Source organism: Prunus mume, linkage group LG2 (genome assembly GCF_029339155.1).
Source record: "Prunus mume cultivar Tortuosa linkage group LG2, ASM2933915v1, whole genome shotgun sequence".
NCBI classification, from domain to species: domain Eukaryota; kingdom Viridiplantae; phylum Streptophyta; class Magnoliopsida; order Rosales; family Rosaceae; genus Prunus; species Prunus mume.
In genome coordinates, this window is record NC_142699.1 from 16,470,398 (window position 1) to 16,493,235 (window position 22,838).

Below are 22,838 nucleotides of genomic sequence, written 5' to 3' on the forward strand. Positions count from 1 at the left end.
ATCACCCAAGCCTTGGCGACATATGTATTCTGAATGTCCCACATGACTATCTATGCATTGCATGGGGTCGCAACCCATGGCTACCGGCATCCAAATATCTTTCTTCCATTTTGGACAAGGCCAAACCCAAGCCAAGTCCATCGAGTATTATCAAATGCCTCGTTAGCCGATGGCATAGCGAATGCCATAAGTTGACCTCACTCTTTGGAACGATACGCAATACGAACGGCCCCGCGTGTTCGTACTATCCTCGGGAATTCATTTCCCTCGGAGACATAGATTATCTTTCAACAATCTTATGCCCACCCTTATGACTACCTCCAATGTCATAAGGATGCTCGCTTAATGCCACAAGGGTGTAAGCACCAGGGGTGGTGGAGAGCATGACACCATGTCACCCCCTATATAGCATTTTATGCATTTAGCTTTCTGCCAGGAGGGAACATCACCTATGCGAGGAGTCATAATTGGGCATAACTCCCTCATACGAACTCCAAATGGTGAACCGTCAGTTGCGTTACTTGCGTCTCAACATCACAAACATCCCGATATTCTTAGCTTCGTCAAGTTCCTCCTGTAACCTTCAGAAATACCCAAAATACCCTTCACAAGTGCAACCCAACCAACACCAACCATTCTAGCTCTTAAGCTCTTGCCATTCCACACTTAGGCTACCTCTTAAGTGCATAGATGTCCTAACGGAGTCACGGTAACACTTGTCTATGTGCGACCCATGACACAAGGCTTTGCCAATAAAAAGGTTCATCATTCCTTTGTTTTCTCTGCCTCTAAATTCTCTCCACAATTTCTCTAGTTTTATAACAAGTTTTCTTTTCTTTTGGCTTTTTTTGCTATATGTTTGGTTGGGTTATTTTTACTCTGGCACCATTTGTAAGAGAGAAACTCTCTTTTTGTATTAGGTGTGTGCTAGTAACTTTATTGAGCAACAATAAGAGTTTTGTAAGGTTATCTTTATTTAATTTTTTTTTATTGGTTATTGTTTACTTTTTTTCTCGAGAGTTGTTTTACACATTTGTATTTGTTATTTTGTAATATTTGCTTGTGAGTAAAAATTTGAATATTGTTATTGACTCATATGTGTGAGAGATTTGAGTTTGTGAGAGCTTGCACAATTTTTTTGCAATCTCTTTTGTTATTAGTGGAATTTTATCGCCAACTTTGACATGAACATAGGCTTTAAAAAGGAACCAATACATATATTGTTCATATATGATGTTTCCGTAACAATACTTGCCCTCGTTTGGCATATGCTAGATGATGATTGGTCTACTTGAATAATTAGTTGTTTTTACTCTTTACAATGCATAATTACTTATTTAAGTTAGGAGATGCTCGTCTAGTCCCTACGATATAGGTTTTTTTTTATTTAGAAAAAAATATTTATTTACAATTTTAAAACCTATTCTTCCCTCTCATCAATAAAATACTCTTGTCATTTTGTCCAAAAAAAAAAAAAAAGGTTAGGACTTAGACTTTGATCTCTTATTTGAGTTGGAGGATTTCACTAGTTTAGTTACGTACCTAGATTTACTTCTAGGTGTACGTATTTTAATGTTGTGTGATATTCCTAGATTTACTCATCCTTGCTATGCTCATTTGCTAGATAGATGCATTAGGGTTAAGCTAAAACAACTCATTTATTTATAAAAGATATTTAGTCATATATTCCATTTTTAGCACTAAAACTATAAATAAAGTCTACACTATTTAATTTCTATAAACAAACCCAAAAATAACAACTGGCTCTATTGAATTTAATTTTGATTATTAAATTATTTTGATGTCGACTGTTTTGGATTTTTTAATGAGGTTTTCTATCTTTATATAATTAATTTATTGATAATTTCGCAGCTTTAAATGGTGATAATATTCGCAATATGAATTTTCAAAAATTAAACAATTTAAACTCACTCACGCTCTCGCACACAGTGGGGTTCGAACCCTCGACACTCCGAAATTTTGCAACCACTTAACCATCGCGCTGCTCATAACTCTGTGATTATAAACTATGGAATTCTAGTATATATATTACTTGCGAGACTTTCAAAAATTAAACAATTTAAACTCACTCACTCGCACACAGTGGGGTTCGAACCCCTCTCCAATCCGAAATTTGCAGGCACTTAACTACCACGCTGCTCATAACTTTGTGAATATAAACTATGGAATCTAGTATATATAATACTTGCGAGCTGCTTTTCAACTATTCACCACATTTCAACTTACTCATTTACCCCACCATTCAACCACTCACCTAACTAATTAGTTGTGGTCATATTTCTATACATATAGTTAGGTAATCCTATTTGTCAAGTCAAGAAGATGATTTGTTATCTATAACTTCAGACTCTGTTGGAGTGGGAAGTAATAACTATGATTATACTCATAACCAACCATTTCCCTACCCTTCATATCTTATTCCTTTTGGGAAGGAATTGAGCAGCTCATGGAAAGAATATGAGACTCAATCTTTAAATGATTTTGGTCATGGACAACGTCAACCAATCTCGGATCCATATGGGTGGTATGTTAACAATTATATGCAAAACTATTTTGGGGATTTATCATTTGATGACTACTCTTTACAATACACTTATTCTACACATATAGATGATGAAGATAGTGAACAATTTGAACCTCATAGGAACTCTATGTGGTACTAAGTCACTTATTTATCTTACCATGCAATATAGTAAATCATTATATATAAATGATTATGGTGTGTTTAATCTTCTTTCATTAATTACTACATATTTTCTACACTCACATTGTTTGTCAGCTCGCTATATAATCAACTTAAATTAGTTAAATCCATCATGCAATACATTTCCTTCCAATTTTTTGTGATAAACTAATAGATAATTGACTAAATAAGCTTCCTCCAAAGTTTCAATAAAAATTTCCAAGTCTTTCTTACAATTTCCGTAGTTTTTATTCAATTTTTATCGATATCAATAATATCCTGATATTTCCATCAAAATTTTCGTATTTTTGGACTACCGATATGTTCGATATCGCCGATATTTTAGATCTTGTGCATGAGTCATTCTGACTAAATAATCAACCTCAAAATTGGAAGAGTGAATGGTTCAACTTCAACGTGTGATTTGGGCATGGCTTTAAGGAAAAGAACAAAAGGAGCAGCCTCCACAGTGCTATGACCAACATTACTTGAACTTGATTGATGATGCTATACATTCGCAAAAAAATAAAACAATAATAAAAAAAAAGATTGATGATGAATGCTATAGCTAATTCTACGATGCTTAACTGTTATTTTTAAGTAGAGCAATGGAGGCCTTAGCAATCTCAAATGCATATGGCAAACGACGAGTAGAAGTGTCGACTTTTCACGGTCTCCCTTTGGTCTTCAACTTCTTTTTGGTTAAGTAAGCACAGTAGAACCAGGTTCATTAGCTCCTTCAGTGTCATGTGGACTTATTTCTTCTTCTCATCATCTTGTTGTTCATACCACATATTGAATCTTTGTAGTTGTGACCTTCCTGGTGAAGTTGTGCCATGACTTCTGTTTCCTATATTGATGAGATCTAATTTCCTCCAATGTGAATGCACGACATCAAGTAGTACTGGTACACCACGCTCTCTATACTCTGCAATTTCATGTGCACATGGTAATTGGTGGTTTAACGAATAAGCACAACCACATGATAAAGCATCCACCCCATCTGTCTCTAACCTGATTGCAAAAAAATTACAATGTTAACTCTGTAAACCATATATGTACATGCAATAAGTAAACTAAATTTACCTTTATGACTTGCACACAATTACACTTAAAGCCTTTATAGAAACAAAACCTACTAACTCTCTAAACTCCGGATGCCTGAACCTATGTTGAATAAAACATTGACTCTTTTCAAAAGATGCCTTAATCTTTGTGTGCTCCAGCTCTAACAATGAGTGTATAGTTACCCATGATCTCTCAAAGTTAAGTTAGCTTGAGCGGAGCTGTCGCTTCAACTTTGCATGTGCACTTTCCGCTCTATTGATAACAATAATAAATTTTCCTGAAGCAAAATAAATTTTCAAATTAATATATCAAAAGTTGACTAAAATACTTATCTATTTGAGGTCGTCGATCTAAGATGCATACAAGTATTTGTCCATGCGGCCACAAACCTATCCTTAAATGGATTTAACCAATTTTCATGAATGTATTCAAGAGCTTTTTGAAATTCACTGAACTTAGACTCAATCTGTCGCAAACAATGCCAATATTCCTCCTCCATTTCTGAACCAACCAAAGTATTTTAATCCTCATTAAATTGCTTCCATTGTTTGAGGGTCCCAAATAACTTCTTGCAATTTGCCAACACTCCTTTGTTAATATGACATCTACATAATAAATGTCATGCTTTCAGAAATATAAACGTAATAGAATTCATGAGTGCTAACTCTCAATCGATGACAATAACACCAGGAAGACAATTATCATCCAACAAACTCCTCAATGCAGTCAATGCCCATGTGTAATTGTCTTCCTTCTCGGCATTTATATACACATACGCAACAGAGAATGTCATATTAGTAGATGTCACCCCCAAAATTTACAATAGTGGGAAACGATACCTATTAGTCTTATAGGTGCAATCCATGATAAGTACATGTGGAAATGCACGCAAAATATTAATATTAATGGGGTGTGTCCAAAACATGTCAGTTACAATATCACCAGATGTCCTATGCCACTCAATATAATTGTGTTCGGATAACTTAGTAAGCAATTGTTGCATTTGGGTTCTCCCAACAAATTTTTGGTTATATTTCGAATCCTAACATTGTATATTGTCTTCATAGTTGAAACATTCATTGCATCTCTATCTTTAATGGTGACCAAAATATCTCTGGGTTTCACCAAACTCTTAGACATGTCCACCAACAAGGCATTCTCCTCTTCAGTAAGTCGCCCCACAAATGAATGACCTTGAAGATACTCTGAAATAGGATGGTTGTGTACTCCACAAATCACCTCCAACTTCCAATCATCCCCATCACCAATATTAACACCTTTTAACAAGAATGGGCATCCACATTTCTTGGTACCAGTGTCCCTAGCACATTTTTTCATATCACTATTTGCATCCGACCTTATATTCGTTGTCTTATAGTTACCGTTCCTTTCACAAGTAATTATTACACGAGGTCTCCTCTTACCCTCACCTCCATAATCAGACCTTTTAATTACAATGACAATATTATTCAATTTTCCTTGTTCACGAGCCCATCGAAGTAATGCATCTCTACAATTGAATATCTACACATAAAACTCATATTATTTAAATATAAAATTTGAAACATTAATGCCACGTTAATGATACTAAAAAGCATTTCAGACAAATAATTACCGAATAAGTTGTGAATTGATCACTATAGTCCATTACACATTCTGTTCTCACATTGTTGCCTTCAGTAGGGCGCGTCACCTTGATTTTCTTTCTTCAATGGGAGTAAGATCAAAAATAGCTTGGATTAAATTTGTGGTTGGCAATAAGTTACTGAAAAAATAAATAAATTTCGGTTGGATGCCACTGAAACGCAGGTAAAATTTTGGTAGTAAACCATTGAATTACGTTTCATCTTACGGTGGATCTCCACCGAATATTATGTTGCTGACCGGTCAAAACCAACCAAAAACGGTGCAACTTTTCGGTGGCATCCCACCGAATTTACTGTCGCGTTGATCGATGTCAACGCAACCAATGATTACGAAATACTAAACTTACAAAACGCCAAAAAATAAACTCGTACCTCATTCGAAGCCTCTCTAACTTCAATCTCACCCTTCATAAATAAATACAAGATATTTTTTCACTAGTATAAACTTATAAATCTAGAGTTTAGGGTTTAGGAACATGATAGTTTGAGAAAAAAGTCATACTAGGGTTGCAGGAATATATGTGGGGTATAGTGAGCATTTTAATTTTAAATTTAAATTTTTTTGTCCTTAACGGTAATTGTGTACAAGGGTAAAATAAGTTATTTATATTTAAAATTAATATAGGGTGTAAAGAACAAATAATGGGATGTGCCAATAAAATCTCCCTTATTATTATTAGTGGAATTTTTGTAATCAGCAGAGCATCTTTTATGTTTGTTTTTATTCTTCTTCTTATAATTTGATTACTTAAGGAAGTTTTGGTCAATTGATGTGACGGGGCATTAGTTAGGGAAATTGCATACTAATATTAATATATTATGAGTGGTGATTTTCCCACTCTTTTTTCTCCTAAAAAATGAATGTAAGTGGATAAAATAAGAGTGAGAAAATCTTGCCCTATATTATTATTATGTTAAGGGAAAAGAAAAAGAAAAAAGAAAAGAAAACGTCCAATCCAATGGAACGTATGGATACATGCAAATGCGAAGTTGGACCGAAAAAACCGTCGACATGAGTAGTCAAGAGTAGAGTGTCCACATCCGTTAGAACTTGGAACTGTGCTGTGGAAGTCACGTGGAGACCTATTAAACTTAAGATTTTGGAACACACGAAGACTCACTCTGCAAAATCACAATTGAATAGAAAATTTACAGATTAAATTAAAGGGGAAGAGGGACGGGAAGGGAAGGCCTTCTTCTTCGACTTTTCTCTCCGACTCGAAGTTAAGACTCAAGAAGAGGTTTAGACTCAACAAGAGATGTCTCTTCTTCTTCTTGTTTTCCTCGACTTGTGTTAGTGGTGTTGTTTTAATGGATCATCCAACGCAACCAGACTCGCCGCCGGTGGCTTGAGTATGAGGTTTTTGTCGTCGTCGATTCTGCCACCAATGGTCGTCTCAATCACTCTTGCACTGTGAACGGCTCTATTATTAGTGCAGATACAGACAACAATAATAAGGTTTTACTTTATTATATACGGCATATCATATCCTCACACCAATCGCTTGCCTCCTCCTCCTCCTCCTCCTCCTCTCTCTCTCTCTCTCTCTCTCTCTCTCTCTCTCTCTCTCACGGTTACAACTTATACCATGTTATCAAATACATCCAATTCAATTGCAGCTTCATCAGAACATGCTACTCCTCTCCTCTGCTCAAATGCTATACTTCAATTACTTGAAAGATTGCTTGGTGTTTCAGTTATGACAAACATGAACCCATTGAACCAACTCAATTAGTCAGGATCAAATTTTAGCTAAGTTGACCATGTTTTCTGCTTTCCTGTTAATCACCAGTGTTGGTTGTTTATTTGAATGATGTGAAGCATGGGTAGGTGGTGGGAGACTCTGATAATTGCATACAAGACACTGGGAGTAGTCTTTGGAGGGCTTGTCACATCCCCACTCTATGTATACCCTTCGATGCACCTCAAGTCTCCAACAGAAGATGACTATTTGGGCATCTATAGCATTATGTTCTGGACTCTCAGTCTCATTGGGGTTGTCAAGTATGCCAGCATTGCTCTCAAAGCCGACGATCAGGGCGAAGGTACATACAGGCTCACATTTTTATTTTCAAATCATTCGTCCTTCTTGTACCTTTTCTTCACATCAAGTGATTGGTTCCTCTTACAGATATTTAATTTTTAAATTCTATATTTTTTTTTAATGACTAGTGTGAATGGATGTGGTTACTCTAGTTTATCGTTTTGTTATTTCATTTTGCATGCATTGCTTACATTTGGGATGCGATAGGGTAACTGGAAACTTTGGGAGCTGAAAATTGTAGTTCATAACTTCACATATGCATATGCAGAAAGTTGTAAAATCAGCATTGCAAAGCCATGAGTCATGGATAAAAGGAGACATCTTGAGTTTATTCCTAAAAGTTAGACATATCATCTTTAAGATGTTCATACTGGAGTTATGCTTTAAAAGACCGTTGTCATTGTGCTTTATTTCCAACCATTGAGATTTTGCAGCATGGAAAATGGCTACATGTTTGTCAATTGAAAACCTCTTGTTTGTCTATCTGGTGGAGATATGATCAGCATGTAAATAGGCACGATTTCAAAGATAGCAAAATTGTGAAACCATGGTAGCACGTCGAAGCATATGCTTATCCAAGTTCACTAATCCCTAGAAATTTGACTTGTGCGACATTAATTGTTTGCAGGTGGAACTTTTGCCCTGTATTCATCACTTTGCAGGAATATGAACATTGGCATGCTTACTTCAAGGCCTGCAAATTCAAGTTCAACTCTTTCACGCTCTCTCTTGGATGAGGGCACAGAAAAACAGAGTAGGCTTGCAAAGTTTTTCAGAAAAAGTGTAGTTGCTAGAAGGGTGTTGCTTTTTATTGCTATGCTAGGCACGTGCATGGTTATTGGAGATGGTATTCTTACACCTGCAATCTCTGGTATTTCACTGTGCGTTCTGTTTTTCTTTTATTTTGGAAAGTCATATTAAAAAAATTTCTTTTAACTTATGTAATTTTTATCTCCAGTTTTGTCAGCAATGGATGGAATAAGGGCGCCTTTTCCATCTCTGAGTTCCTGTAAGTATTGATGTGCATGATTGGAAGTTTGAACTATGACAATGAGCTTTCAATACTGTTGGTTCTTCCAGTAAATTAGGATAAAATGCAATCAAAAGCACCTTTAATTAGATGCCCTTTTTTTTTTCTAAGAGCTTATATATAAATTCGTCTTAGCAAAAGATATTATTCAAATTCAATCATAAAACCATGGAAGAGAAACAATAGTTGTTATGCGATACATGTTTGTGCTGGGAATGTTAAACAGGTAGGATAAGAAACAGATAGAAGTGACAATTATGGAGGTGAAGGGAAATAAATTAAGCCATGTGATAGTGGGACTTGTGAAATTTCCCAGGAAGCCAGGTAGGTCAGTTTTCTGTTCCGGAAATTGGAGTAGAATTGTTTTAGTGGTATCAGGTTATTGTGGTCTTCTTCGTTCAGTTATTAAATCATATTTGAATTTCTTTGTCATTCTGGTTTATATTTTGCAGCTGTGGTGGAAGCGCTTTCTGCAGTAGTCCTTATCATTCTGTTCTTGTTACAAAAGTTTGGTACATCTCGAGTGAGCTTCCTTTTTTCCCCCATCATGGGTGCATGGACTTTGTGTACCCCACTTGTAGGAATTTATAGCATCATACATCATTATCCAAGCATATTTAAGGCAATATCACCACACTATGTCTTCCGTTTCTTTTGGAGAAATGGAAGGGAAGGCTGGCTGTTGCTTGGTGGCACTGTCCTTTGCATCACAGGTGAGTATCATGTTGATATCATGATTATTTAGTATGAAAGATTGACTTGATTACGTTTGAATCATATGCTCTTAGATATTAGGAAGTCTCAAGTCCAGCCACACAAAACGAAACCGGACTAATTGAATTCATAGCATGGTGAAATTAATAATGAAAATAGTATTTTTCTGTACCTTGTAGTTTGGTAATAATTATTTAATCCGTGTTCCCTGTTTTATTCAGGCTCCGAAGCATTGTTTGCAGATCTTGGCCACTTCAACCGAAGCTCCATTCAGGTTTACCTCTAATACCATCTCTCTGTCTTTAAGGTTCCCATATTTTTTTTCTTGTTTTAACTGGCCTTTCTGATGTGTTTTCCTCAACAGATAGCTTTCTTGTTTACAATCTATCCATCTCTGGTTCTGACATATGCGGGGCAGACAGCATACCTGATCAGGAATCCAAATGATCATGATGATGGATTCTATAAGTTTATACCAAAAACGATCTACTGGCCTATCTTTATCATAGCCACATTGGCTGCAACAGTTGCAAGCCAATCTCTAATATCAGCCACGTTTTCTGTCATCAAGCAATCTGTAGTACTTGATTATTTCCCTCGGGTGAAGGTTGTGCACACATCCGATAGCAAAGAAGGCGAGGTTTACTCCCCTGAAGTCAACTACATCCTCATGATTCTGTGTGTTGTTGTCATACTTATTTTTGGGGATGGGAAAGACATTGGAAACGCATTTGGTATGTACTTGAAACCGTGCATATTGATATTGATTTGCCTTCAAGAGTCGCAGATTATGTTTACCAATTTATTAACATTTTGGTTAACATGTTACAGACGTATTTTTTTCATTTTCTGATTATTGCGACAACCTTGTTTCAGGTGTTGTTGTCAGTCTAGTCATGCTCATCACCACAATATTACTGACACTGGTAATGATCATAATATGGAGAACACCACCTATGCTGGTTGCTCTTTACTTCTGTGTATTCTTTGTCATGGAAGGTGTTTACGTGAGTGCAGTCTTCACTAAGATCCCTGAAGGTGGATGGATTCCTTTTGCCATATCCTTTATCCTTGCCCTCATTATGTTTGGTTGGTTTTATGGGAGACAGAGAAAATTAGAATATGAGTTGACTCATAAGATAACCTTAGACAGACTTGGTGTGCTATTATCTGACCCTAGTGTTCAAAGGGTTCCTGGATTGTGCTTCTTTTACACCAACATTCAAGATGGCCTCACTCCGACTCTTGGACACTACATTAAAAACATGAAATCCCTTCACAAGGTCACTATGTTCACTACTCTCCGATACCTATTGGTTCCTAAGGTTGCTCCTCATGAGAGGATTGTCATAAAAAAACTTGGCCTCAAAGGGGTTTATGGGTGTGTTATTCAGTATGGCTATGCAGATCCCCTAAACCTTGAAGGAGATGATTTTGTTAGTCAAGTTACAAATAGCTTGCAGGCACATATACAAAACTGCTCAGGCCGTCTTCCATCCAATCCTTCAGAGTACCAAGAAGAGATATCTGATTTGGAAGAAGCAAGGAGTGCAGGTGTAGTTCATGTTAGAGGAAAGACAAGGTTTTATATTGGCCATAACTCTGGCTGGTTTGATAGAATTATGCTGGCATTTTATGAAGTTCTGCACAGCAACTGTAGGTCGGCTCTGCCTGCTCTACGGGTGCCTCCGCCTCAGCGGATTGAGGTCGGAATGCTTTATGAGGCTTGAAGGAAGGAAGGCTATATTTTGGTAGAATATTGAAATAAGATGCTACTTAGATTGGATAAAGTGGTTTTTTTTTTTTTTTTTTTTTTTGCGGTCTGCGATGTGATAAAGTTCTTTCTCATGTAGAAGCAAAACTGTTAGGACACGTAAATAATTTTTTGTTTCAATGAAAAAAAGAAAGAGATCATTACAACAATTTTGATGGCCCAAGTCGATTTTTATACTACTTGTTCATGCTCAGAAATAGAAACGATTTTGATAGAATAACAAGAGAAAGAAACTACAATAACTTGATAGAAACATTTACTCAAGATATTTTCCAAACTGTTGCGGTCGTTGCTCCGGATGTTGTTCCCCCGGTGTGAAACCAGTTGGTTCCGTAGTTTTGGTCCTTCCCAAAACCTCCCCTTTATGATTGGTCTCGGTTGCTGGAATGTGAGGTTGAGCCAAGTCGTCTCCCATGATATAATAAATTAGAATCGTGGGACTTTTGGGATGTTCAATCATCAATTCAAGCTCAAGGAGCATGGCGGAAAGAGAGCCTACTTGGTGAATCAATTCTCACTATTACATCATCCTCACCACCTGATTCATCACTGGAATAATCTTCCACTACCACACGACTCTTTTGAGGGTCTCTACTTTGCTCCCCCGGTTCTGGAGGACTCATTTGTCCAGTGAATTTTCTCACTTCAAGGTTCTTTCTGACAGTTGTAGCCCCTTCGGATCTGACAGAAACAAGCGGACGGCCATGATATGATGGAACACTCGGATATGAGACATTATGTGGAGGGCCCTGATATGCTGGAATACTTGGATATGATACGGTGTGTAACGGCTTAATGCGACCACTTCTTGGAAAACTTCTGGTGTGCCGGGGGACATTCACCTTTGTAGAACAACATGAGAAAAGAAGTTAGTCAATAGGAAGAAGACCTAAATTGCCACCAAACATGACTTTCAAATATCAAATGTGCCTTCCAAAGAGAGAGGAAGCAAAATTAAAACAGTTTTGGATGATGACTATCTTAAAAGCTTTTGGATTGAACTGTTCTTTGGAAGATAGATAAACTGCCTGAACCAACAAAAAGATAAAAGAGCCTCAAAGGTTGTATAGGTTTCAAAATCCCATATACATATTAAAAAAACCATCATTATATCCTAAAGCACCAAAAAACATGATAAAGAAACTGAACATACCATGCTGCCATAAATGCTCCACTGCATTGCCCTTGCTGACAAGCTATTAGCTTGCAACTCAATCCCTTCAGGGTTCTTTTGTTGCTTTGCCTTGTAGAAATGTTCAGGCCAACTCACAAAACCACTATGTTCTCTGCTAAGAGATCTATGGGGGTGATCTGCATGCGATACAAATGATGGCCTTCTAATTAGAGTACTGTCAGAATCAAATGCTGCAATGTCAAATATAATCACTCTTGATCTTGTTTCAACGAGATAACTGGATCCTCGATGAGAAAAACTGGCTCCCTTGGTGCCTGTTATCATCAATCAGAAACAAAAGGGTTAAGGATCCTCTTGGGCATAACCAGCTATGATGATAAGAAACAGCAATCCGATGATTAATGCAACTCAACCACACTACACAACATATTTCGGGCTTATGGCAAGGTCTGAACCATGCCGATGATTATTGCCAACACTTCATGACATATAAACACAAGTTTATATTACCTGATGCTTCCAGATTTGGGAAGCTTTGGTAACCATGTGGGGGCAACAGAGGTGCAGGTGATGTGATCAGTTCTTCTTGGACACCTTGGGTTTTAACAAAACCTTCTAATAGAAACCCAATGGAACGGTAAGGAATTTCAAAAGATTCTCCGCTTATGTAAATGGTCATCATTGACCCTTCTGCAACAAGAGCTCTCAAATCTTGCATTGACATTTTCTCAAATATTTGTGGAAGGAAAAGTTTCACAAGAGCAATGGCACTTTCCTAAAAATAAGTTGAACTAAATAAAATCAGTTACATCATAATAAATCCATAATATTTTCCAAAATTCATATAATCATATTGTAATTTCCCATTTGCCATGCATGTTTCACATGTAGGAAAAGTTTCACAAGAGCAATGGCACTTTCCTAAAAATAAGTTGAACTAAATAAAATCAGTTACATCATAATAAATCCATAATATTTTCCAAAATTCATATCATCATATTGTAATTTCCCATTTGCCATACATGTTTCACATGTAAAGCCCAAAGACAAAATTAATTCCATTGACCTTTTGTTTTAGAAGTTAATGACAATAAATACAGCCCTACAAGTTTTGGCAGCTGCAACAAGATGAAATTTTTAGTAAGAAAATACCTGCCAGAGGAAGTATTCTACTGAGGGATCTGACCGAAGCACTGAAAGTATCTTGTGAGTTTCAATGCAAAAGCAGAGAACCACAGTATCTGTGATCATGTCACAAATGTAGGGCTTTCCGGTTAGCGCTTCATATAGTCCCAAAGTACTCCCATGAGTAAAAGTTGGATGCAGCGAGTGCTTGTTTTTTATGCTCTTACTTATCCACTGCCAAAAATAATTCTCATCCATGATATTGTCCATGAGGAAATAAAGAAAATGTTTCACCTGAGAGTTTTAATTACCTTGACTACCCCAGTGGAAAGAAGCCAAATACCAGTTGGTTTGGAGCCCTCCCTGTAAAGTGTCACCCCACGCAATTTCATTGTTTCCTTAGTAGAACCTTCAAGTGGTTCACGAACTGAAGGAGGAAGAGCCCCCATTAGAGGATGGAGACTAATCAAATCATTTATTTTGGGAATCTTTACTAACGGGGGATTCCTTAGAAGCTTTTTCAAGTCAGTCTGCATGGAAATTTAAAAAAAAAGATTCTAATATCACGAAAGAGTGATGCACAAACTAAATAATTATAAAGGACAAACAGTCACCAACAGACCTGGACGGCATCATGAAGATGAAGCATCTCTTTTTCTTCCAATAGGCCAACCTTCTCAAGGTTTTGGAGATAATCAATTAAATGGTTTAGAACAGAGTACGTCACTTGTCTTGTTTTCACAACACGCAAAACCTGAAAATTCCAAATGTGTTCATACGTACAAGACAATCTCATGCTAAAATAATCTTCCTAAGCAAGGATACAGTGAGAAAAGTTTTAACCATATGTATGGTAGGTTCAACGGACTTTGGATAAAACAACTCCAACTAGAATCCAGCACAACTTATCATCATAGCACACCATATGGAAACTTAACTAACAAACCTGAGGAAATGTGACACGAACATCTTCCAGAAACTTTTTTGCTTCTTCTCCTTCTGCCTCACTTTCATTAATGACGATAGAAGCAACTTCACTATCACCTAAATAAATCAGCAGATGTAGAGTAATTATATATTTATCAAAATTTTGGGTTACCACAATAACCAAAACAATTCCTAGGTGACAAGGGCAAATATCATGAAGAAAAGCATGTAGGGTAGAAAGTAAATTTCCTTTCCAAAATAGCCAGAACAATTACCAAAAAAGGTATTAACTAGTAAGGAAGACTATCACCTATAAAGTCATGAAGTTGCTGCCTTGCAATTCTATGGGCACGAAGAAAGGAAGCACAAATGTAACATGCAGATTCCAGCCTTTGCACAGTGAAATAGGTTACCAACTTCTGTGGGCAAATGCTTGTTTTATGGAACTTGTAGTAATTCGGGAAATGACCATGAGCTTTTAAACCTTTCCAGTCACACAGAGGCTCATCTGAAACCAAGTCAATTGCTTCGTCTACTGATTGCATCAAAATATTTGCAGTAGATTGTGTAATCCTTCCCTCATCAAGCATGCTCCAGTAAGCAGCTTGTACTCCTAAGACAAGAAATGGTTTTGTATTAGCAAATGAGGTCACAGTTAGACATAGCAACCTTTAATTTTCACACCATGGCTGGATCTATGGGAAGTTATGCATCAAAATGATCTCAAGGACCTTCTTTCCAGGAAACAAGCGTCTTTAAGCATTTTAGTTGTATGTTTACAGAAATCTACGAAATATAAATGCCTAAGCTTGCAAGCATGGCACATAAGTGTAGAAAGAAATAAGTACTGGGACTGAAATATAAACACTAACAAATTTACCATTCAAAAGACGTTCGCGTATATCCTTCAAATTTGTAAGATCCCGATTATTATCTCTTTCAGATGCAGCATGAGGGTGTACATGTTCGCTATCAACATTATTTAAGCTTGCAATATATCCCTTCACTGTGGGCCAGTCAGCCGGTCCCAATTCCTCATCATCTCCAAGATCACCAAAAGCCTCTAATGCTTTGTTCAACATTTCATATTTTGTATACTCCAGTACACGCCTCTATTATAAAACAAAAGTATATGCATATAATTTCATAACAGGAATGCCTTTCTGGAGCCATTAATAAAAATGTGCTTTATTTGGTTTTTGTGGAATATATAGAATTCAAAGTATAACAGATTCACCAATAAAGAATAAAAGTTCTTTAAATTTAATGTAAACTTGAATAAAATACTATAAAACATAAATCCGGGCACCCTAAATCAAAACGTTCACATCATCTCGATTGTTGGACCTTGACTATCTCAACTCAAGAGAATACAAGGATCAATTTTAGGTCACTGACATACTGGATCCTTACCAATAATGTTGAACGCCTAACATCACTAACCTACTGCTATGCTAATCCACCTATAGATCTTGTTGTGCAGTCAATACTATAATCTGTTTTGGAGTTCTCAGATTGTATCCACCAATCCCAGTGTTGGGAAAAGTGCCCAAAGATAGACCACCTGTAACTAAGCTTGAAAATTACAATGTACTTTCATATGGGTTTAGAGCTGCATGACATAAATATTGAGCAATTATTTAAACATTATAATCCCAAAACAAAGAAAGGGAGACATAAAGCCGTACAGGGAGAATGCAGTGTATAATTTGAGGAACAGTTAAATCCTCACCTTAGCTGCTGATAGCTTGTCCATATCTAGAAGGCGTAAGACAAATTGTGTGGTTGAACCATTCACAATTAGTGTCAAGAAGACGATTCCACCAGTGAAGAAAACAAACTGCAGAGGTGAAAACAATTCTATGTTGATGTATAAAAAAAACCAGCTTTAATAATCATATAAAAAAATATCTCTGAATGGGTGTGCGTTCATGTTCCGTAGGCGTACCAAGAATCCTGTGTCAGAACTGAGAAGCGAAGAGCTGTCACTAGTACGCTACAAGAATAAAGGAAAATAAATTAGAAGCAATACAAATCATCAGCATTCAAAGAGAAAAATGGGAAAAAAATTGTATAACATATAAAATAAAAACTGGTTCCTTTTGTTAGATTATGCACTAAAAACTAATGGAATTGCACAGACTACACAATCACTGAATGTTTAAAACAGCAAATCAGGTGAGTAGATGTGTGAATGAAATATTTCCTCAGCAAAAGCATCAATAATGAGGTTTTGCAAAGTCCTTCTTGTTTCATTGAGAACGTTTTGTAATGCACCATCCAACTTAAAAGTAAACAACTAGTGAAACTAAGAAGACAGTAGAGATTTTTAACCACAGGGTGCTAATGAAATTTGGCCATACCAACAAGGTAAAGTTAATTTTCCCTTTGTATAAAATTAAATCTTAATTAACGACAGCTTGCCTTGACTGACAGTGAAAGTGACAATGCTACAGCCCCTCTCAGACCTGACCATATAAGGATTATAGCCTCTTTCCAATCCAAACCATAGCCGAAATACCGAAGCAAGGGAAACGACACTCCAACAACTATGAACCGGGAAACTTGTACGTAAACATAGAGAAGAATGAGATAGGCCCAAGAATATCCTGAAACAAAAACATTTAGAGTTACAGAGAGTTGATAATAATAAATACCTAGTCATACTGTGTAAGCATTAGTAGTATGGAACTGTCTTTTTCCTAAGTTAACAGAGAGATAAAAAAGCTTAACATATAGTCAACTAAAAAGTTAACCACCCAAAATTTTTTATTTCCCTTCATTCCTATGGTAGGGAACCTATATTGAAGGATAAGACTATAGTACGGGAAACAGGTAGACAAGTTGAAAAAATATCTGTCAGAACATATGACATAAAAACTAAATATTTAAAATGTCAAGCAGCAAAGTTAAAGAGCTAAGTGTGCAGAATATCAAAGAAATAATGCAGGAAACAACAAAAATATGCAAAAATGCAAAGATTGACCATCCAGTGTATTTTCGCAGAGTCCACACCTGATCGGCCCTATATTGCGCATCCATCTCTGTGCAATTATGACCAAGCATGTACATAAATTTATGCATGCAAAAATGAATACACAAATGCATATCTGTATTTCAAAAAGTAAGGATTACCATTTTCAAGAAAATTTTCACCGCTGAGAATTCCTTCAGCTATAACAACTCCACTGAAAAGCATAGGAGAAAATATGTGTTTTACATATGTAGCTCATGATCAAGCACATGGTACCAAACAAGTGCTAAAAGTTAGTTATGCTGATTTCCTTTTATTATTGGCACCAAACAAAATGGAATTTAAGAGCGTTGGATTATGCACTTACCTTAAGATGAAAATTAAGGTATTAGCAATATAAGCAACCATTTCCCTGCGAAAAGATGCCTAAAGCATGAGCACATAACATTTTATAAAGAAAGAGTAGATTCAAGGAGACATTTTAGAGCTCGCATTTTCTTTATGGACCTTATATATCTCTACCAATTTCCACTAGCATGCCATAAATCACTGACAGGTATACTCCAATACATGTCTAAATTAGTTATTGACATACTTAGGACAATAGACAATGTATCCCTAATTCACATATTTCTTGTATCTTTCTGTTCGAGAGAGTAAAAACAACAAAGATGAATCAACTCATCACTTGGAACTTTATTTAATCAAACAGACTGCTCTAGATCAAAGTGATAGTGAGCGACAACCACAAGACATACCAGAAATGATGTAAGCTTTGTTGGCTTTCACTCTTAAAAGCTGTCCTCGCAAACCCAGCATAAAACCTGTCCACAGATTATAATATTAAGACAAATGTATTCTCCAGTGTGCAATGAAATCTTATTGAGCATTCCAGCTTACATTCCTAAAGTCATCACCGTCAAGACACCAGACACTTCAACACCCTCCTGAGCCTGTTGCACCCAAATAAAAACTTCAGTTTTTCCATAAACAAAACATGCATTTTTTTTTTTCTAGATATGTGAAATGCATTATAAATTCAGAAATATGTTTACTGTAAAAACATCAACCTTCTTTATGCTTCAAAGAATCCGTGTGAAACATAGTTTATAGTTGACAGGTTGCAATGGTTATTTTGAAAATTTTATACATCGAACAGGCACAAAAACATCAAAAAATAAAAAAAGACATAAATTTGGAAAGGATCATACATAAAAGTAGTCAACTATAGCATTTGTATGACAGGTTTCAATAGTAAGAATTTAGCACGAAATTCATATGAATATACTGACATACCAACCAGAACTTAGGAATAATAATCATATGAACCTAAAAAATGAGGCATCCCCATTTTTTGAACATACAGTGAAGTAAGCAACGTAGCTGACAGCAAGTGTTAGTGTGATCTCTATCACAGTGTCATTGAAAATGAACCCGAGCCAGAGGACAGATACTATACCATAAGCAAGACCAATGCCTACACTGGACGAATAAAAGTGTTATATAACCAGAAGAAATCTGCCATCTTTGCTCAAAGAAATATGTGAGACATACGCTCCAAGTGAGACTTGAGATAGAAATTTAATTATTTCCGCCCAGTCATAGCTTTTTCCAAGAACCATTCGATAAAATAGCTGATAAACCACAATTGCTGTCCTGGACGAAGTTAAACACATTCAGATAAGAGAAAATATGAAAAGCATAATTACTCAAGATTGTAAGTAACAACAACAGCAACCACCCATGGGTTTTACCGACACAAAATACTGAAGAGTAGAGAAAAGAGATTATCTGACTAGAAATAGTGTTAGGTCACTGAAAATCTATACCCATCATTCATCAAGGATTCTCCCTCAATTATTGTACTCAGTTTTTTGCTTGCACCAAGCTCTTTTAATAGTGCAACAACAGCCACAGGATCAGTAGCGCTGAGAAGCCCGCCAAGCAACAATGATGTTTTCCAACTCCAGCCATAAGGGAAAGTGAGCTGCAGTTGTATATCACAATATAATTAAATAGCACAAACATATAGTTTAATTAACAAAGTGTAGGATACCTTCAAAGCAGATCCAAGACAGAAAGTTGATATTAGAACACCCGGACCAGCCAGTATAATCATTTGTACCATACACCTCTGCATGAAAAATGGAAAAATCTGCCAGTTCATTTCATGTCTGACACAATTTCAAATTGAACAGTGACTTCGCACGAAACTACAAGCTAGAATTGCACAAAAGAGAGTTCGTTCTTCTTATTTGTATAGATGTGTCTCAAACTGTCATTGATTGTGTGAAGCCATAACCACAGAATTGTGAAGTTGGTTTTGAAAAATGCATAGCAGCCTTATAATTTACGTGCATTTCACAAATAGAAATTATAGGACCATGAAAAGGAACCTTTATTTGGTGCACTTCCATAGAAAACGAACTCTCAAAAAGAAGGGCGGGAAGAAAAACAGCCAATAGAAGGTCAGGATCAATATTTGCCCCTGCACAATAAGAGGAACAGTAAAACTGTTTATAAGAGATGGAAGAAAGAAACCAGTCCAAGTCAAAGCCTATAATAGGCGTTGCAGTACTATGTCAGCAGAAAAGATGTAGCTGGAACTTACAAATTCGAATGCCTTCTCCAATCTTCCCCATTTGATGATGTGTACCATATTCTGCACGTTTATGGATCGTTAATTAAATTGGAACAAACAATTTAACAACAGATTAAACCAGTTGCAATGCCTAGAATTTTCACCAAAGCAACTCCCAGTGATTTTTTTTTTTTACAACATAACTAAGGACACAAGCGAGAGTATCCACCATCTGATATGGGCAGACAAAGAATAAAGTAATTTTCTGTCCCATAAAGAATTCATTCGATTATTCGTTATATTCCATCATTTCTATTATTACAAATCCCCGCACGCATTGCGCATTTCACCGTTGTCCTGCTACCGGTAGTTTTTTTAAATTCTTGGCCCCAGCAAATCACCCAAAACCCACTGACTTTTGACGGTCTTGACAAATTCCTGAGCAAGGCCACGACTATTACTTTTTTTTTTTTTTCCAGAAGGCCACTATTATTCCTACAAGTAAGAAAAAACTCAAAAATAAAAACAAAATGCTCTTAAATTTATTTATTTATTTGTCAATAATCGAAGCACTGAAACCAGCAAAGCTGAAAATTTAACAACTTAGTCGGAAAATTGAAATGATATTCTGCATGCTAATGCTATAATATTAAAGTGCCAGGAAATAAAATGTAAATGAAGAGAGGGAGAGAGAGAGAGACCTATGGAACCGAGGGCAATGCCAAGGATGAGCAAAGCCACAGTGTAGGGTACTCTGGTACCACGCAACAGATGTCTGCAAGCGATTCCTAACACCAAACACAGCCCCACGAATGCCACTGCGTCCGTTGGATCCGATGTCGTTGATGATGAGCTATCTTTTTCTTCCCCTGCCCCCAATATTCTGTACGGTAACTGCCATTCTGTCACCGTCGCCATTTCTCAAATTTAATTTCAATTTCAACTCAAGCAGCTTTCACTTCTGATTAAGCAGCAGACCTGTGAGCTGCTGTTGTTGCCAATCACACGCCAATAAGAAAACAGAACTGTTTACAGTTGTGTGAGCTCAGGTGCTCCCCTCTGATGACAGAGAGAGAGAGAAAAGAGAGTTGAAGAAGAAAGAGTATTTTAGAGGGATTTGTAAATTGATCTTTCATCATGACTGATTACAATAATGACTGTTATATATAGAGTTAACGTTGACATGAATTGTGGACGGTTGATTTCCCATTATAATTAGGGAGATTTTGGAAAAACACAAAGGAGAGAGAAATTTTGTAAAAGAAGTCAAAATGACAAAATTGTCTTTATTTATTTTGGATTTCTAAGAAATCATTTACATTTGCGTGTTTTGATTTGAAAGTTGAGAGGTTTTTCATCGTTTTGAAAAAGTTTTGCTTTTTCAAAATAAAATTTTACAGATAAACCCTTAATTTATAGGGTTATTTATGAGTTTATTCGTTATCTGCTATGTGGCATTTGTGAGACCCATTTTTTAATTGATGTGGGGTTCCACGTGGACAAAAAACTAATAAACTATTATACAAAATAAGTAAAATTATATTAAATAATTAATTTTCATTTAAAATCAAAAGAAAAAGAAAAATAATTCTCTCTCTCTCTCTCTCAAAGAATGCAAGAACACGAATGAACTTCCCAAGCTCAACTTGCGACTCTGTCTGCGCCGCTCAACTCATGAGGCTCCATCGTAGCGAACTCATCATCCACAACTTCATCCGGCAACGGTAGAGTCGATGTCGCTCGTAGGCTATCCATACATTCTTTGCCTCTCTCGGATCGATTTTCCCGGTCTGTAGCTCTCGACACCGTTCACTCCCTTGGACCTAGAAATCTTCAATCTGCAAAACCCAGGTGGTTGGGTCTTCGCAACACGCCATGGGGAATGTTCTCAAGACCTCGCGAGCTCGTTGTCGTTCTTCAGATCTCACCGGAGCTAGAACAATATTAGGATACGCAAAATGAGTTTAAATTTGAGGAATTATCTACGTTTTTTGCATTCTGATAGCTAGAACAATACATTTGGGGAAGTATTTGCATCGTTTGTTATTGGTGAAGTATCTACCTTTTTGAGCTCTGTTCTTTTTCAAGTTTATGTTTGTTTGAACTTTATCATTTGGTTCCAAAAATTAATCTTGTTTCTGGGTTTATCAGTTTACCCATAAACTGATAATTAATCATGATGAATTATTTGCAAAAATTAATCTTGTTTCAAATGTGGTAATTTGGAAATCAACCTATCACAGTACTTTACCAATATTCTTCTTTTCCAAGTTTCTTCATGATTTGTATTTCCTAATGTTGTTGTAAAATGGGTTTAAATTTGAGGAGAAGAAGGATGAGCTTTCTGGAGAAGTTGGGGTGGGTTGGGAGGGAGAATGAGAGAGAGAGAGAGAGAGAAAAAGTTGGGTTTGGAGGTGGGCGACGGAATGGGGTGGTTGAGAGGTGGGGTTGAGTCGGGTGGGAGAAAGGGTTGGCTATGTAGGTGGAGAAAGGAGATTTTTTTTTTCTTTTCATTTTTTAATGATTTTAATATGATTTAAAATTTATTTTTAACATGTATATAATTTTTTATTATTCATTTGTCCACTGTAAGTCCACCTCATTAAAAAATGGAACCCACATTCGTCACGTCAACATTTAACAGATTCATTAACGATTTGGCTAACGGAGGGAGCAAATTGTACGTTTTCTATGACGTTTGTATGTACTCGTAAATGTCCCCAAAATCGGGTATGAGCTCGTAAATGACCTTATTTGATTTACTTTAATTCCTGATTTTCTACTGTAAATAAAATTAGGAATTTATTATTTACTTACCCATTAAAGTTTCATTGTATTATAAATATGACCTCATACAAATAGAAGAATACACATAAAATTATCACAAACAAATATTCTCATATTAAATTTTATATTTTAGCATGGTATCAAAGCGGCGATCTTGGAATTGCTGACTTTAGTTTCAAACCCCCGCCGTCGCTATAGGGGTAGATAATTTTTTTAACCCTCATGTAGGTAATACCACCGACTCCTTCTCTTCTTCTCAACCAACCATAGCTAAGTTGTGTGCCCAGGTGGCTCAGCTCTTACAGATGCAGACTTTGACCCTGAATCA

The 22,838-nt window shown here is 36.4% G+C and overlaps 3 protein-coding genes across 6 annotated transcripts; 1 reads left to right on the top strand and 2 right to left on the bottom strand.

Annotated features, from left to right (window-relative positions):
• Positions 1-4,702: 4,702 nt before the first annotated feature.
• Positions 4,703-5,420, bottom strand: LOC148919735 (uncharacterized). The gene is made up of 2 exons (XM_089044420.1): positions 5,388-5,420; positions 4,703-5,296 (listed from the first exon to the last, which is right to left on the bottom strand). The coding sequence occupies exons 1-2, from the start codon at positions 5,418-5,420 to the stop codon at positions 4,703-4,705; spliced, it is 627 nt and encodes a 208-aa protein (XP_088900546.1).
• Positions 5,421-6,484: 1,064 nt separating this feature from the next.
• On the top strand, positions 6,485-11,127 carry LOC103321000 (putative potassium transporter 17). The gene is made up of 8 exons (XM_008222743.3): positions 6,485-6,877; positions 7,241-7,464; positions 8,092-8,334; positions 8,422-8,472; positions 8,946-9,206; positions 9,429-9,481; positions 9,572-9,941; positions 10,084-11,127. Exons 2-8 carry the CDS (start codon positions 7,242-7,244, stop codon positions 10,935-10,937), a joined length of 2,055 nt encoding a protein of 684 aa, XP_008220965.3. The 5' UTR covers positions 6,485-6,877; position 7,241; the 3' UTR covers positions 10,938-11,127.
• SOS1 (sodium proton exchanger, putative (NHX7) (SOS1)) lies at positions 11,072-20,863 on the bottom strand. 4 transcript variants are annotated; one of them, XM_089045333.1, is made up of 23 exons: positions 20,425-20,863; positions 19,754-19,804; positions 19,539-19,630; positions 19,199-19,276; positions 18,972-19,129; positions 18,697-18,798; positions 18,507-18,624; positions 18,043-18,095; positions 17,901-17,966; positions 17,510-17,554; positions 17,304-17,356; positions 16,593-16,777; positions 16,117-16,164; positions 15,901-16,008; positions 15,049-15,280; positions 14,479-14,781; positions 14,188-14,285; positions 13,864-13,995; positions 13,553-13,771; positions 13,269-13,475; positions 12,627-12,891; positions 12,135-12,430; positions 11,072-11,823 (listed from the first exon to the last, which is right to left on the bottom strand). In XM_089045333.1, exons 1-23 carry the CDS (start codon positions 20,639-20,641, stop codon positions 11,452-11,454), a joined length of 3,498 nt encoding a protein of 1,165 aa, XP_088901459.1. In that variant the 5' UTR covers positions 20,642-20,863; the 3' UTR covers positions 11,072-11,451. The 4 variants fall into 4 exon arrangements, with proteins under 4 accessions (XP_088901459.1, XP_088901458.1, XP_088901460.1 ...); XM_089045332.1 differs by having other exon boundaries at positions 19,497-19,630; XM_089045334.1 differs by lacking the exons at positions 19,539-19,630; positions 19,754-19,804; positions 20,425-20,863 and adding an exon at positions 19,374-19,502.
• Between the last annotated feature and the right edge of the window lie 1,975 nt (positions 20,864-22,838).

Coding starts and splice junctions, on each gene's coding strand:
- LOC148919735 (XM_089044420.1), bottom strand. CDS start 5,420: ATGGACTATAGTGATCAATTCACAACTTATTCG. Junction 5,297..5,387: donor ATCAATTCACAACTTATTCG/GTAATTATTTGT, acceptor TTTTATGTGTAG/ATATTCAATTGTAGAGATGC.
- LOC103321000 (XM_008222743.3), top strand. CDS start 7,242: ATGGGTAGGTGGTGGGAGACTCTGATAATTGCATACAAGACACTGGGA. Junction 8,473..8,945: donor TTTTCCATCTCTGAGTTCCT/GTAAGTATTGAT, acceptor TATATTTTGCAG/CTGTGGTGGAAGCGCTTTCT. Junction 9,482..9,571: donor TCAACCGAAGCTCCATTCAG/GTTTACCTCTAA, acceptor TTTCCTCAACAG/ATAGCTTTCTTGTTTACAAT.
- SOS1 (XM_089045332.1), bottom strand. CDS start 20,641: ATGGCGACGGTGACAGAATGGCAGTTACCGTACAGAATATTGGGGGCA. Junction 19,277..19,496: donor TTTCTATTTGTGAAATGCAC/GTAAATTATAAG, acceptor TTTTTCATGCAG/AGGTGTATGGTACAAATGAT. Junction 14,286..14,478: donor GCAACTTCATGACTTTATAG/GTGATAGTCTTC, acceptor TGATTTATTTAG/GTGATAGTGAAGTTGCTTCT.